The sequence below is a fragment of the Bombus bifarius genome, unplaced genomic scaffold, assembly GCF_011952205.1.
Source record: "Bombus bifarius isolate JDL3187 unplaced genomic scaffold, Bbif_JDL3187 scf7180000009200, whole genome shotgun sequence".
NCBI lineage: Eukaryota > Metazoa > Arthropoda > Insecta > Hymenoptera > Apidae > Bombus > Bombus bifarius.
The window spans coordinates 3631274-3646693 of NW_022884965.1; the positions used below are offsets into that span (position 1 = coordinate 3631274).

General features: G+C 33.6%; 1 protein-coding gene across 1 annotated transcript; it reads right to left on the reverse strand.

Annotated features, from left to right (window-relative positions):
- Window positions 1-7: 7 nt before the first annotated feature.
- Window positions 8-14259, reverse strand: LOC117214317. Its single transcript, XM_033460316.1, has 5 exons — window positions 13915-14259; window positions 13050-13369; window positions 11497-11574; window positions 4933-5127; window positions 8-3739 (listed from the first exon to the last, which is right to left on the reverse strand). The coding sequence occupies exons 2-5, from the start codon at window positions 13065-13067 to the stop codon at window positions 1118-1120; spliced, it is 2913 nt and encodes a 970-aa protein (XP_033316207.1). The 5' UTR covers window positions 13068-13369; window positions 13915-14259; the 3' UTR covers window positions 8-1117.
- Window positions 14260-15420: the final 1161 nt, after the last annotated feature.

Below are 15420 nucleotides of genomic sequence, written 5' to 3' on the forward strand. Positions count from 1 at the left end.
TGAGCGTATCATTTATTTTTCTAAAGTAAAAAAGACATTAGTCACAATTTTGTATTTAATTGAAATAGAATCAATTTATGCGGCTCTGAAATGCAACATAAAAAGATCGAATACATTATTTTCTATAATTATATTATGTATCAGTCTTGACTACCTAAAGTATAATTAATCCAATAAAAAATCACAATTAAAGAAATTTGTTCTGTTAATCGATATATGAGATATTTTTTAAATGATTTCGCATTCATAATAAATATAATACATTCTTCTATATTCTCATATTTACATTGCATTTATAATCGTAAAATTAATATTTGTAAGTGAATAATAGGTACGATTTAGGGGAAAGCAAAAATTCTTTGCATTTATTGAAGTTAATCTATGTTCCCCACAGTACTCTGAAGGATGGATGACGTCCACTGCCCAGTAACTTTATCGACTGTATATGTCCCTGTATGTGGGGATTAAGAATTCACTTACAGTAGCCCCTGCTTGTCGTAAGAGGTGACTAAAAGGATTGTGCAAGGACGTTTAGTAGAAATCCGCACCCCACTATCATATAAATAAATCTCGATACTCATATATTAAAGCTTAATGAAAATCGTCCGAAAATTGAGTCATGACTAGTTATAAAAAATCGACATGAAGGGACAAGAAAGTTATCATTCTACCCATGCGTGACATGTTATGAATGTCTCAGACAGAGACAGAGACAGTTTACTCATCTCTGTCTATCTGTCTCGAATTTTGTTGCTTTTCCACAAGTCACGACTCAATCTTTGGACGGTTTTCCCTAGCGAGTGTCGAGACCTGTTTATATGATCATCATGTCCCGCATTCCTTTTTCCTTCAGGAAGTAAAATTTTAATTCCAAACAAAAAAGTAATTAGGAAATGAAATTAAGTGGTTTAATTATTACAAATCACAGTAAATAATCATAAAGAAATTTGAGGTTATTTCAAAATATAGAAATTTTATGATCTGCGATAATAAATGGAATGTTTCAATTACCAAGAATTCCATTAAGCAATTATCACGAATTTAAGGTTATTCCAAAATTCCAAAACCTATGTTCAAAATTTCATTAACAAAAATATAAAATAATGATTTGCGCAAATTATTCCACCTTCGTTGCAGTCTGTTCATCATATTGGACCGAAGGTACCATGGGTGGCTTGAACCCGTATTCCATCTTGGACTGCCTGAAGTTTCCAGTGTTACCAATTTCCTGCCTCGTTCTTCTCAACGTTGTCTGAACATCCGGTGCTGAGTACAGAGACTTGGATTGTATTGTAGTGGCAGTTTTCCTTGGTACTGGACCTACGTACTCGTCCTTAACCTTGTCTTTTTCCGATGTCCTTCCATAAGCCACCAAATTACCATTAGTTACTGAATAAGTCACCGAATGAGGATGTTGAACGCTGTATGACGCAAATTTCTTCGGCAATGAGTGTATCAATGGTTGCCTAGCATGAGGGCGATTCAAGGCCAAATACCCTTGTCCATAAAACTGATTTGTCGAATTATAGTAACTTTGCTCATTATCAGTTCCATAAATTGGCTCCACTGGAGTCTGGAAATTCTGCCTTACCGATTGCTGATAATTACCATCAGGCTGAATATTATAGATTGGGGCTGATTTTATATGTTTACTATTCTCCAAGGGATATGGTCTACCTTTCTCGATTTCTATCGAGTACGGTCTAGGTAGGAGCACTGGCTTCTCAACGACCTTCTCCACAGGCACTGGTACCGGTACAGGTTTCTCTACCACCTTCTCCACCGGAATTGAAACCGGTTGAGAAACCCTAAAGTGAATTGGTAAAGGTATGATAAACCTCTGGATGGCGAATGGTACTTTCTTCTCAATCACCTTCTCCACGTGGACAGGATATGGGATCCGTATCTGCTTCTCTACTACCCTGTCTATCGGTATGTGTACAGGGAACGGTTGGGGAATCGTTATCTGCTTCTCTATCACTTTCTCCACTGGGTATGGCACCTTTTTTTCAATCACGTCCACCGTCTGGGGCATATGGATATTTTTCTCCACGGAATACGGCTGTGACATCGACATCAGGAGCCTCAATTCAGTCGGTGGTTCGCTGGTAACTTTGGTCAGCAGAATCTGAGGCGTTTCTTGAGTCACTTGCAGGTTCTCTAAATTAGTCAAACCCGAAAGACTCTCTATTCCCCTTGATGGTTGTGCAACAGCAGGGGCTGGTCCCTTTGACAGCTCGTAGTTACTCAATTTAATTTTTGCTTCAGGAATTCCTTGCACTCTAGAGTGTGTTACTTGATCATATTGAGCGCCGTCTACTTGCCCCGTAACCCCGAAAATGGGTTTGACATCTACTGGACGAGGCAAAGCCACGGTCTGGTCGACCTGCCCACTTCCTGCTGAATAAATAACGTCATTCTCATTCACATTATACTCATAACGACTATGTTCTTGGTTGTTAATACTTTCGTCCAAGATCTCGTTGCTCCTGTATATATTAATCTGACTTTGTCTCTGATCCTTTGATTGACTCCTTCCTGGCTTTCTATAGTCTTCCTGTGCATGCTGCTTTAATAATGGCAGCTGCTGGGCGCTAGGAATGAACTCCACAGGGTAGTGGATCTCCTGAATGGGGGCTGTATGAAATATTTCCACGGATTTTTGGATCTCAACTGACTGAACTGGCGAGTTTGTGGCTATCACCTCAGAAATTTGCTCTTGTTGCGATACCTGATCACTGTCGAAGCTCAAGTTCCTAGAAACTGGGGCGTCATTTTGAACCAAACTCTGAGTATCAATCTTGGTAACTTCTGGTGTTTCAGATTTGTCCTGGGGATAGAGTTTTGTCAATGTGATTTGGTCATTGACTAAATTTAGATCTTGCCCAGCGTTCATCAAGGCGACACCAACCTGCAGAGGATTTAGGATGACAGGTGGTGCCGCCAAATATCCATCTTCTGAAACTTTTGATTTTACTGATTCCGTTACAGCTGTGGTTAGCTTTGAAACCTCGTTTTTATCAGTATAATCAGGTGTGGTAGTGTAGGAGTATTTCTTTTGTCGTGGAAAATCTGGAACCACTATTGGTCCAGAAAATTTGCCTAAAGAAACTGATACTATGGGAGCAGAAGTTGATGAAGAAGCATCCTTAATTATGGATGAACTGTTAGCACGATCTCCATCAGTTTCCTTCTGCTTCAAGGTTCTCTGAGACTCTGTGCTCTTCATCGGAGAGGAAGGAAGTCGTTCCTTCGAGGACGTGTTTAGATTACTGTTTGAAGTATTCAATTTTTTGAATACGTAAGGACGAGCACTCTTTCTATACTGTTTTCTTTGATCCTCGGAGAACGATGAAGCATCGAGAGGTTGTTTTATTCTGAATCGTCTGTGACTCTCGTTACTTCTTGGTCTGGATGAAGATGAGCTGCGTACTCGTTGTCCAAATTCGCCTATACTTTCAATATCTAGATTTTCTTCTGGAATAGATTGATCTATGTCACTGGTGTTACTTTCTTGAGAGAAATATTTGCTAGTTGTGCTCGAATTTTGTAGAACTATTTCTTGAGATGGAACGTACTCCACTGTGACTGTCTCGTTAAATGCACTTTGACTGGTCCTTCCTAATCTCGTAATGGTATCGAGCGATTCGTTTAATGTGTCTTCTGAAGAGCTTTTTGCTTTCAAAGGTAGGACATATGGTTGAACTAATTGTTTAGAAAATTGCTGTTGGGATTCATTCTGGAAAGATGTACATTATTATATTATTAAATATGTACAAAGTATTATATATTGAACATATATACATATATAAATTGTTATTATTATTTGAAATAATGAAACACTAGAGAATAAATGATCAATTTTAAAATTGTTATCAACATTATTGATATCATCGAAATTAGAATTTTGATAAGAATACAAACTTCAGCAAAATCACTAAACATTCAACTCTAAAACCAAGAATACCAAAATAATGAACAAAAGGAACTAGATAAAAAAAAATTAATCCTATCTAGTAGTAAATATAACTTTCCAATATTCAAGTACGTACTACAAATAAATTAGATATTTTTACTGAAAGAACCGGCGTGCATTCACGTGGTGTATGATTGTTTACGCAAAAATAAACGCCAATGCACCTGGACAGCGTAATAATCGCTCCTGCAGACGTTTCCTTTTACGCTCGAGAGAAAGCGCATGTCAGGGGATTATTCGAGAATAGAAATGCGCGTGGAACTTGCAATATATATGAATTCCTGATGTTATAAATTATCTGTATAAAGAGATGACGGTAACCTCGACTAACGTAATTTTTCACACGTTTTTATTATTCGTTTACACGATTTCAATGACGCAAATATTCGATATGATTAGTCAGCGCTTCGTGTAGCATCGAAGGCGAATTATATACTTTCCATCAATCAGGAAGGGAAAGCGAGGAAATCCTTCTATTCCTTTAGTTCGCTCAAAAAACCAATCGATTAGTTATAAATATAGTCGTTTAAACCAGTTAGACTATTTTAACATATTAATAAATCAACAAAATGTACTATTCTCACTAACAAATATGATTAATGCAAGCTTTTGCTTGTAAACAAGGATAAATATTTTTTTGTGTTTTGCTTAAAGTTTAAAATAATAATAAATTATTCTTTCAAAAATACTTTTGAAATATAATTCAGGTTTTTATAAATTTTTATATTCTTATGACTATAATTAAAAAGAAAATGAAATTTAAATAAAAATTTGTCCTATCTACCAGATATTATAATAATGTTTGGATATTTCATATATTTTTGAGAAAAATACATTTTTAGTGTTACATCTAGCGTCAGGTGATAAAGTCTAATAATATTTCTAAAGTTAAATGATTTTCAGTTATCCAATTTGTGTAGGATCCTGTATCGAAGAATAAATTAATGTGTACCTACCACTTGATGAATTTCCTCTTTCTCATTAAGAAATTTCACAGTCAACGTTTCTTCCTCTTCTTTAATAGCTTTGGCAATTTCAGAGGAATTAAAGATTCTCTCATGTTGATTTGTAAATTGTTGTTCGATATTTTCAGTTTCTTCTTGTTTCTGGCTATTGAGTAGATCTTGATCATAGGCACGTTCAAAAAGTTTCTATAAATGAAAAAAATGTTATTAATAAATCATCAACCATCAAATGATCTATTAATTGACATTCCAATAATTGATTCTATAATACTACAGTACTATAATTCATAAAGCTCGAAATCCATCGATAATAGAAAATTCTGTAAAATAACTGTGTTTAGTTTCTTCCGGTTGGTTTGTTTGATACCATTTTCAAATTCTCCATTGATCGATATTTGAATAATTAATTACTCCATTAATCAACGCTTTATTGTACTGTCATTCAGGATAAACACTTGAAGAAGATAATGAAGAACCTTTTGAAATAATGTTTCCAATAGCGTTCAGATCTTTATGGTTCGTTTTCCTGTTGTTAAAAAAAGAATCACAGAAGGCACCGGTGTTTCAATAAGAGAAGCAATGCTCCGCGTTGTATAGACAGGCTGTACCAGTCATCAAGGCACGAGCCAGTGGGCGAGGCCGAGCGTCTGACCCAATTTGTTCCAAGTAGAAGTAGAAAACAGATCATGAAGAAGCTCTAGAAATGAAACTCACGACTCCCCGAGTGGGCAAACGAGAGTAGAAAATCGTCAAGTCGATGATTTTGGTAAAAATAAATAATAATTGGTGAAACTCACTCGACTAATTGATAATTAATTCATTTTACTGTTAGTTACTACTTTTTACTACTAATAGAATGTGTCAAATAATTTCAAAATAAATATCTTCATCAATGAAATTGCTAAATTTGGATGCTTGTGAAATTGATAATTAATTATGATTTTTGGGGTCCTTTGAGTATATTATAAAGGATTCAGAAGAAATAAAAATAAGTTGTCTTTTATAGGCTAGGTATCTATCTATAGGAATTCCCTGTAGAATCATTGATAGAAACAGGATTCTATTTTAATAAGTCCAATGTTTCTTTAGAAACTTTTATCACAAGAACAGAAAGGTACTCATAGAAAATTATGTCATTTTGAAGAATTCATTTCTCTACTACAAACAGCTTTTTATGGATTGATGGAAAAGCAAAGAAATTTATGAAGAATACATTAAAATATAAGATAAATAAGAAATATTATAACTAAGAATCCTGTAAAGAATTCTTAGAAAACCAAAGATTCCATTTTCAATAAATCCAATGTTTCTTTAAAACATCGACTCACAGGAAACTATAAGATTTTTTTGAAGAAGTAGTGAAACTTTTTGTGGACTATGGTAGATCGAAGACAACCATAGGTGGTACAGATCAGATTAATGGTGATATAAGATACAAATTTTGCTTAAGTAGAGTATCATCGAGCAAGAGGAGGTTGAAAATAACGCAGCTGGCCAGGCGAGATGAGAGAAAGGTGGACGTTACGGTACCGACTACCGGTCTCCCTTTCTCCAGTACCATTCGAGCGAGAAGAAAGGCGAAACAGGAAAAGATGCGCGCTGCATTCTTGCAGCTCGCGCAAAAGAAAAACCAGTGAGAGTCGCGCACTGGCTCTGAATCTTATTAAAAGCAAGCTATTTTGGCTAGTCTCGCATTAGAATGCACTTCCAATAAATTATAGGATCCAGCTTCCTTTTTGTCATCATGTCTCCTTTCTTCACTCTATTACTCATTTATTATCGAATAATCTGGAATATAATATGTAATTGGTTAGTATAGTATTTTTACTTCACTCACGATATAGCATGCATTATATACTATACCATAAAAAGCGGGCTGGACAAATTTAATTGGTTTGAAATTGAAATTAATGGTTTTTACTCTTCGGATTATATTTTTTCAAATTTTTGAAGTTCTAGACAATGTAGCTGCGAAGTGTAATTAGTAATTACAAATATAATAGTCTAAAGTATAATGCTTGTTAATTAGTAAAAAAAATGTTCCCCTGTGATTCTTCCCTAATCATATTTAGAATAAAAGTATGATCCACCAAAATTACTAGGATAACCCATATAATACAACAATATTTAATTTGTTCAGAATAGTTGGTACATTCTGATGAATTCTTTAGAGAACTTGTCCGATAATTGCTGGAAATAACCACTGGAGAAATTCGCGACGAGGCTTGGGAACTGTTTGAGGTTTTTCTCCCTAAAAGGAGAATCCCCGAATGGAGTCGACAATATCTTCACTTGTTCTGGATCTTTCAGAATATTGGAAATAATCGGTGAACGATGTTTTACAAGATGAAATCAGCATTGGTAAAAGAGAAATCACTAGATAAGACAGTAAAGAAAGATCGTCTTTCTATTTGCATGTTTTGCGCTGAGTAAAATCATTCTCTCCAGTGAAAAAAGAAAAATGTTTTACTATCCCAACTTATAACTCAGAGAAGATAAATAATAGATTCCCTTTCATTTGGGATTGAAGAATGAGAGGTAAGCATTTTTTAATTAGAGAGGCTGTTATTATGGTGCAGCAACATGTACAGAATTGTCCTGCACTCTGTAACATTCTTTCGAGACACACGACCGACAAAGGGCAGCACTTTCACATTCTATGGCTCGTTGAAAAAAATGCAGGACTGGTGGAATGGTCAATGTCTTTGTCAAGGTCTCCGTAACTAGTGTATCAGCTTTAAGATCTTTAACTTCTTATGGAAGCTAGTTCTAGTAAAAATTTCTTCAAGAATTTCGTTCCTAGTGGGAAATTTCATTAAAACTTGTTTTGCTAGAGAAAAATTAATCATTACATTGTTAATGAAATATTTCTCCAGGAATTGTATCGCTAGGAAAAGAATCATTTAGAATCAATTTATATCCTAGTAAAAAGTTTCTTATAGTTTTCGCTGCCCAGAGGATAATTTCTTTTTAAATTAGATGATTAATAAAAAAAACTTAATTATGGCGCTACCGATAGAACATTTCTTCAAGAATCAGATCATAGGGAAGAATTACTTTCTGAGTCGAATGACGACAGAAAGATTACTTTACTTTGCACATTAAATCACCAGTGAACAAATTCCTGGAACAAAAAACGGAGTTGTTTAAATTGGAGCAGAGACGGTGTAAACAAATTTGCAGAAAGATTTGTTACCTCATGTGGGAGGAGGAGAAGAGAAAGAGAAAGGGAACGACCGGGATCGTTTACGTCGAATTTTTGACAGTAGGTGGGTCAACCCTGAACCAGCTTTCATCTGAAAGTGCGTGGAGAAAGTATTCGCAGTTTTTGTATGAGGAAATTCCTTTATGTGTGTGTATATCCTCCAGAATAACCACTATATCGTATTTCTTGTGAATAACTGCTTGTTTATCGTAGAATCCTAAAATTTTGTGAAACCACTAATTTATACAAGTATCCACCACGTTTATCAAATACTAACTACACTTTTTAAATTTTCAGAAAAAATAAGGAAAATAAAATACTGATATAGGAGTGGAAGAGATTTTCTCCGAGATATTACTAAAAATATATTTTGCATTTCGCTCCGACTGTAATCGATGCAACGATTAATTACGATTTCTAGTAATTAACTGAGTAACGTTCCTTTCCTTATGAATCGGGTTGCGAACCCTAATTACAGGAGATTGCGTTTCACGTCGGGCAGAAGCTACTGCAGGTGACCTACAGAAGAGAAAGTAGAATAACTATGAAATAATGCTGCCCTTATCTCAGAAATTCAGTATATGCCGATAATTCAAAGTATGTACATTCATGAGTATGAGCCAAATAATCTCTAACAGAAATACAAATTTCTAGAAGATCTAAATTACAATGTGAAGCTTAAATTCTGCTAACTATATGAGTAATCCATAAATTATAAAAATTTGAGACATGCAATATCAGCAAATTATAATAAAATGCTGCGTGATTCACAGAATATTATTCATGGATTATGCAAATTAAGAATGGAAATTATAACATCACACGACATTTCGATAAATTCCACCAGATCGCGATAGATTTATTACAACCTTGACATAAAAATCTGTACAAGCATAAAAGCATACCTTCTTCAACAAAATTGAAAATAGACTCGACCACTTCGTACTTGTTCCTGATAAGCGAACAAGAAACAAGCATTCTGGTGGTTTCTCGAAGCGTGTAATGACACGTTGGTTGCGGGTAAACGTTTCTGGGTAGAAGCACAGGGGGAAAGTGTAAGCTATACTTTGTTAGATGGACTTGTCGGAAGAGAATGAGACGCGAGTGAAATGACCTAGGCAGCATGCGAAGGTTAAGGACGACTTTCACCTAAAACTTGCGGATGAAGGTTGGCTGGAAGGCCATTCGACTGGACAACCTATAAGCAAACAAGTAAAGACTATTTGAAATGTTGCTAAGATGAAATCTACAAGACTTGAATATTTCTATTTGTCCACAAGACTACTTTGTTCTTTCCATTAATAATAGCAAATCGTTATTTTATACATACGGTTGAAAATGCAAATGGTTACGTGCAAATTATATTTAAAAAATAAAGAGAGGTTAGGCATGTACCGCTAACCTTGTTTGACCATGTTTCATCTATAATTATCGAGTATTAGCTCGTACTGGATCAACTTGTAATTCTGAAACTCTTTCTAGATCAATTCTGCCTAGTGAATCAATCTAAATTTGGTTTCCGTCCCATTCGAAATAATCCCCTCCTGCATCAATCGACTTACAACATTCATTTGAGGCACAACAGAGCCAACCTGATCGTTATATCATTGCAGTAAGGGATTATTTTGAAGAAGACAGAAACCAAATTTAGATTGGTTTATCGATAAATTTGTTATAAACTCAAAGATTAATTCTGTCCAATATAAATTTTGGAGAGATACATAAATGTACATATACATGATACAAATGATGCATAATGTGTAATAAGAAATATCGAGCGATTCTGTACATGAAAATTAATTGAAAAAACCACCAAGATACATAGTTGTAAAAGTATGTTCAAGGCATCGTCGAGACAGTACACGAAGTAGCACTCGAATGACGCCCGCAAGTAGATCGAGGTTAAAGATTTCTATGCCCGAAGGTTAAGGATGTCCCCCGATAGTGTCTATTGGTCCGCGGGGGTTACACGTGAAAGGTTCTTCTTCTGATTTACGTAAGGCAACGAAACTTGTTCTGTATTGTTTGTCCCGCGTCGAAAGTAACTTCCGCTCTGAGTTCGGTTCACTGTTGCATTCTCAAGGACAAGCGAATCGAGCTCCTCCGATTTATGGTTAGATTAAGAACCTTAGGTTAGGTTATGGAGACAGTACTAATTGCTTGCGAGGATGATATATATATATTAGTAACAAACAATGCTAATTTTCTTTTGTAACAACCATTATGCTTTTCTTCTGTTTAATGGTTTCCTGAATTTATAGAATTTTAATTAGATTATGGAAATATTAGTAATAGATTCTCTGAAGGGTATATTTATAGTCCTCTTCGTTGAAAGATATTACAGAGAGGCTAGTAGAAACACATATATTTTCAATTTATAGAACTTGATTTAGGTTAAGAAAACATTAATAGTGAATTTTTTAAAAGATATTTAATAATCCTCATTTTCTTCAATAAAAAATATAGAGAATTTAATATAAGATTAATGTATCTTTCGTTTGCTTAAGTAAAGAATATATAGTGATAAAAAAACAATTGACTTTTTAAAAAATACCCAGAAAACCCTGAACCAATCTTTACTATAATCCTCAAGATAATTAATTTACCTAATGATCCTTTATTACCTCTCAACCAATAATTCTACTTGTGAATGGCGATATTCATAAAATGAAATTGTTCACAATTGTTTCCTTATGATCAATGTGATGTCATAAAACCGATCACTGGTTCATCAAAATACTATTAGGGGGAATGATATGCTATACATTAACGTCATAGCAAAGCGACAGGAAGTCAAAACTTTCTAATCAACGTGGAAAGACAAGGATTATTAAAGGGGGATGGAAAATAAGTGGTTTGGTGAATTCCTCGAAGCAGACGTGCTAATACGACCTCGACACACCGTTTCTCCAGTATACCGATTGAGATTTCTCTCTTGGATTGCATATAGCTGTTATCTAATCTGGACTTTTTTATTAGTCAGAAGAATCCCGCTTTCTTGTAACAAATATCATTAAAATTTAATGGAAATTCGCAATAAAGAACGAAAAAGATTATTTAAAATTACTAAAAATTGTTATATTAGAAATGTTAAAAGGAAATTTATCTAATAATTTCCTTTTAGTTAAAACCCTTTAGTTTAAAAGTTAAGAAATATACATAGAAAAATTGTGTGGCAGATTTAGAAAAGAGAGAAATATAGAAATCTTCACCGACTAATTTGGAAGTTTAGAAGAGTGGAATGCAAATGGATCTGCAAACAGTAATCGGAGCTGGGAAAATGAAATCACTTGAGAAAAGATTTGCAAATCGTCGGCGTATTATGATACAGGAAAGTTCTTCGCGTTTACCTTTTCGTTGCTCCAGTTTCCATGGGAATCGGATTCCAATGTCGCTGTCACGGTTGTTATCCATATAACCGCAGCCACCTGTAAGAAGAAACAATTTGTTTCATCAATTTCTTCTTTCTCCTCTGCTACATTCGCAACAAAAAAAATACTACTACTATACTAAGACTAAAAAAGGAAAAGGATACAATAATATAAAAATAAATACTAATGAGTAGATTGCGGATTTTTGTGGAAACTCGTATTTTTATAAACCTAATTATATTTTGCATTTATTATGTGCATTTCGTGCATTTTTGCAATTTTAAATTTCATCCGAATATATAAAACTCCGCAGTCTACTAATAAGTAATGATAATACAAGAGAATTGGCAAAGTAATAAAAGTATGATAAACTTTATACTCTTAAATCATAGAGACTTATCCTTTTTTTATTTTAATAAGGAAAAAAAGATAAAATACTAGAAGTGGAGAATTTGCAAAGCATTAAGTATATAGAATTTTACAACCATTAAATTCTATTTCTCCCCATACTTCTATACAATGTAAGCAAAATTATAGTCAGCTAATTTCCTGTTTCCATTGAATTCATCGATTTCGCACTTAATGGCAGAGATTATCATAATCGTCAGCGTTTTCTGGGCTTCCTGATGTCGAGCAATATTTTTACTAGACACAAAAGTAATTAGTTTTTAATGGAACGTTAGAAAAAATATACAGGGATATAGTTGAATGAAGATGGCTTTGTCACTGGGAAGAATTGTGTCAGACACAATGCATAACGTGAAGATAATATTACTTCTTCGGTAACAATGATAAAAATATTTATATGTATTCTATATATGACTTATTAACATAGTGAACACGTTAGTATCGTTATTTCAAGTTTACTTTCGATTCTTCATTAAAGATTTAATTACTTTCTAACTGTTGCACATACATTAACTATAAATAGTTCTGGCAGTCGTAATGGGTTTACAAATTTCATGAGCAGATGTTAAATCAAATTTCTGAATAAATAATAAAACGTTTACTCGGGAATTTAACTAATTGTACTGTAAAAAGTCTTACTTTTATTTGTTTTTCAATAACAAAATTCATGAAATTTACTTAAAATAATTTGCAATAAGTTACAAGGAAATGTCAAATTATATTTTCGAATATAGAAACTTTTTAAATAAATGACATAAGCATATAAATATTAAATTTCTTAATTTTAATTTTCATTAACATGTTCCGATTATACTGTACCATCTGTGTCCTTACAATTTTACTATAGTCTTTTTCCAAAATTCACTCCAAATACAATTTTACTAAAAAGCATTTTATTTTCAAACAAATTTTCAAAGTTGAAAACGTTAATTGAACAGAAGTTCATAAATGCGCAATCTTTTAATTTTAACTTTCATTTAAAAATTCCCACTCTGTTATACTATTTGTATTTTCGCAATTTTTATGATTTCTTCGATATTCATTCAGCATTCTTGCTAAAAAAATATTCGCTATCTTTTACGCAAGGAAAATCGAAAGAGTTAAATGAAAAAAGAGACACTTACGAAATGAAGGAGATTCATGTCTTTTGTGTGTCGATTAGCGAGTCGTTGAACAGTAGTTCCTGCGCGTACTGCCCTCCCTAGACTTCCAGGATGTTCTTCTCTATTCTCTTATACGGCTGCCAATCCTCTGGAACCTCGATCCGATGCACGCACTCCGGAAAGAAATAGTGTACTACTTCGCCCCGACGCGATACACTTGACTTAACTGGTAGCTCCAGTTATCCCCACGCATCAAAGGAGTTCGAAGAGAGCTACGGTCACCTTTAAAGATCTCTTGACCAGCATCGGATACACACACTGGTCGACATCGATATTCCGTTCTCTAGAACACGATTTAACCAGGAAATAAAATAAGAATGGCTATTATTACTAAACTGCAGATTTTTATGCAAATTCATATTTTTATGAACATAACTGAAGGAATGAAATTTAAATAGAAACTTGTTTCGTCTACCAGATATCATAATAAATTATTAAACTCTATTTTGGATATTTATATATTACATGCATTACGTGCATTTTTACGCCCCTAAGTTTCCCATAAGTGCATAAAAATCCACAGTTTAATTACTACACTCCGCGACGAAATATTAGGACAATCTTGAATTTTTAAAGATGATGATGTGTACGAAGATTTTATGCAGAGGTGTACAAAGAGTGTCCTTTCTTTGGTAACTTGCGAAAAAGCAGCAACTGTTCAAGTTATCTTCTAGAAATGATATTTGTTTATGTGAAAAACAGACGGGATAAAGTAGTAGGACATGCTTAATATATGGGATAAATGATTCACAAGAAAGCACAGGAACAAATTTAAACATTTGTAATCTACTTGTTAAATACGGTCAAATAAAATATGATTACATACCGTATAGTCACTGGAAATATCGTTATGCAGATGATGGTATGCGACTGCTTTACAAGACTACCGTCAGAGGTAGAAATGTCTCATATGTAACTATATTTAATTTTGTTGGCGATTCGCGCGCGAAATGCCGTGGAGGGAGGAAAAATTATCGAATGAAAGGTCGAGAAAGTGACATTGATGGAACCAGCAAATTCCTCGTGATTCTGCAGTTTTCCTTTCTTCTTCTACCAGTTATGATTGCAATTAATAGCCGAGTTCTTGACCAAGCGTTAAAAACACACAGAAGAAACGGAAAGTTTACCATTCTCTTGTTGCACCGAACTCACTACATTATTCGTATGAAAATATTCTGAAAATACAATAACAAATTATTAAATGAAAAATTTTGGAAACTCTTTGAAAACATTTATAATGCTTCAAAGTATAATAAATGTATTTGTAAATTCTATGTCAATTATAGTAATATAAATTACATTATAATTACTAGTATATAATAGTTAGTAATAAAAGTAGCTGAATTTACGAATAAAAGACCTTATCAACATATATTGTATGTACATAACCTAACAATGAAATTTTGTAACATTTTATTTCAATAAAAATAACCTTTCTATAGAATGTACTAATATATGCATAATTTGCATCTAATCCTAACTGAAAGTAAACATAATAGTCATATTAAATGATTGGACTAAATTAACGAAGCATATCTTGCAAGGGAACCAAGCAGGAATAAATTATTTTTTTTTTTTTTACAGTTTCGCCCAACGGCGTATGATACCTTTTTACCTTCTACAGTTTATCACTGAGTAGGCAATAAATAGTCTTGCCTTAGTTATTCGATTCCACTGCTTACTTTCGACTACCTTTCACTAGTTCGTGTGTATTCCTATTCGTCTCATTAAAACAAACAAAAACTGCATTTAGTAGTATCCATCGTCAATATACACTTTCAACATCTTTACGAAACCTATAATACAAAAAGAGAATAGAGAGAATAGGATTCTAAGAGAGGGAATAGTAAAATGTTATAATTTGATCTTTCCCCGGTTCGATATTTGAAAAATTACATAACGAATTTTTTGTATACCAATTATAACAGTAAAATGTACTATTATGAGGTAAGATTAACACAGGACTAGATCTGGCATTGTTGTGCTAATATTTGTTGCATGTATATTAATTGGTACTCCTAGAACTAGAATCGATTTCCAAATTTGATCGGTACTCATCATTGACATATTTTATAAATCGAACTATAGTTTTATGATATACTTTTGTGATTCTTATAGTACATCAGTAAAGTATGCTTAACTATAATCGTTCGATTTTAGGTAATTAAAAATTGCAGATTTCAGAGTTTATATTCGTGTTCACTAATTCATAGCTTTTAAAATTGTGAAGTATCATCCTTAACGATCTAAATATACATTCTTTTTCCCTCTTTTTTCCTCTTTATATTGCTGCTTAACGTATCCTGTATCTTACCTTATTGGTAATGCAGAC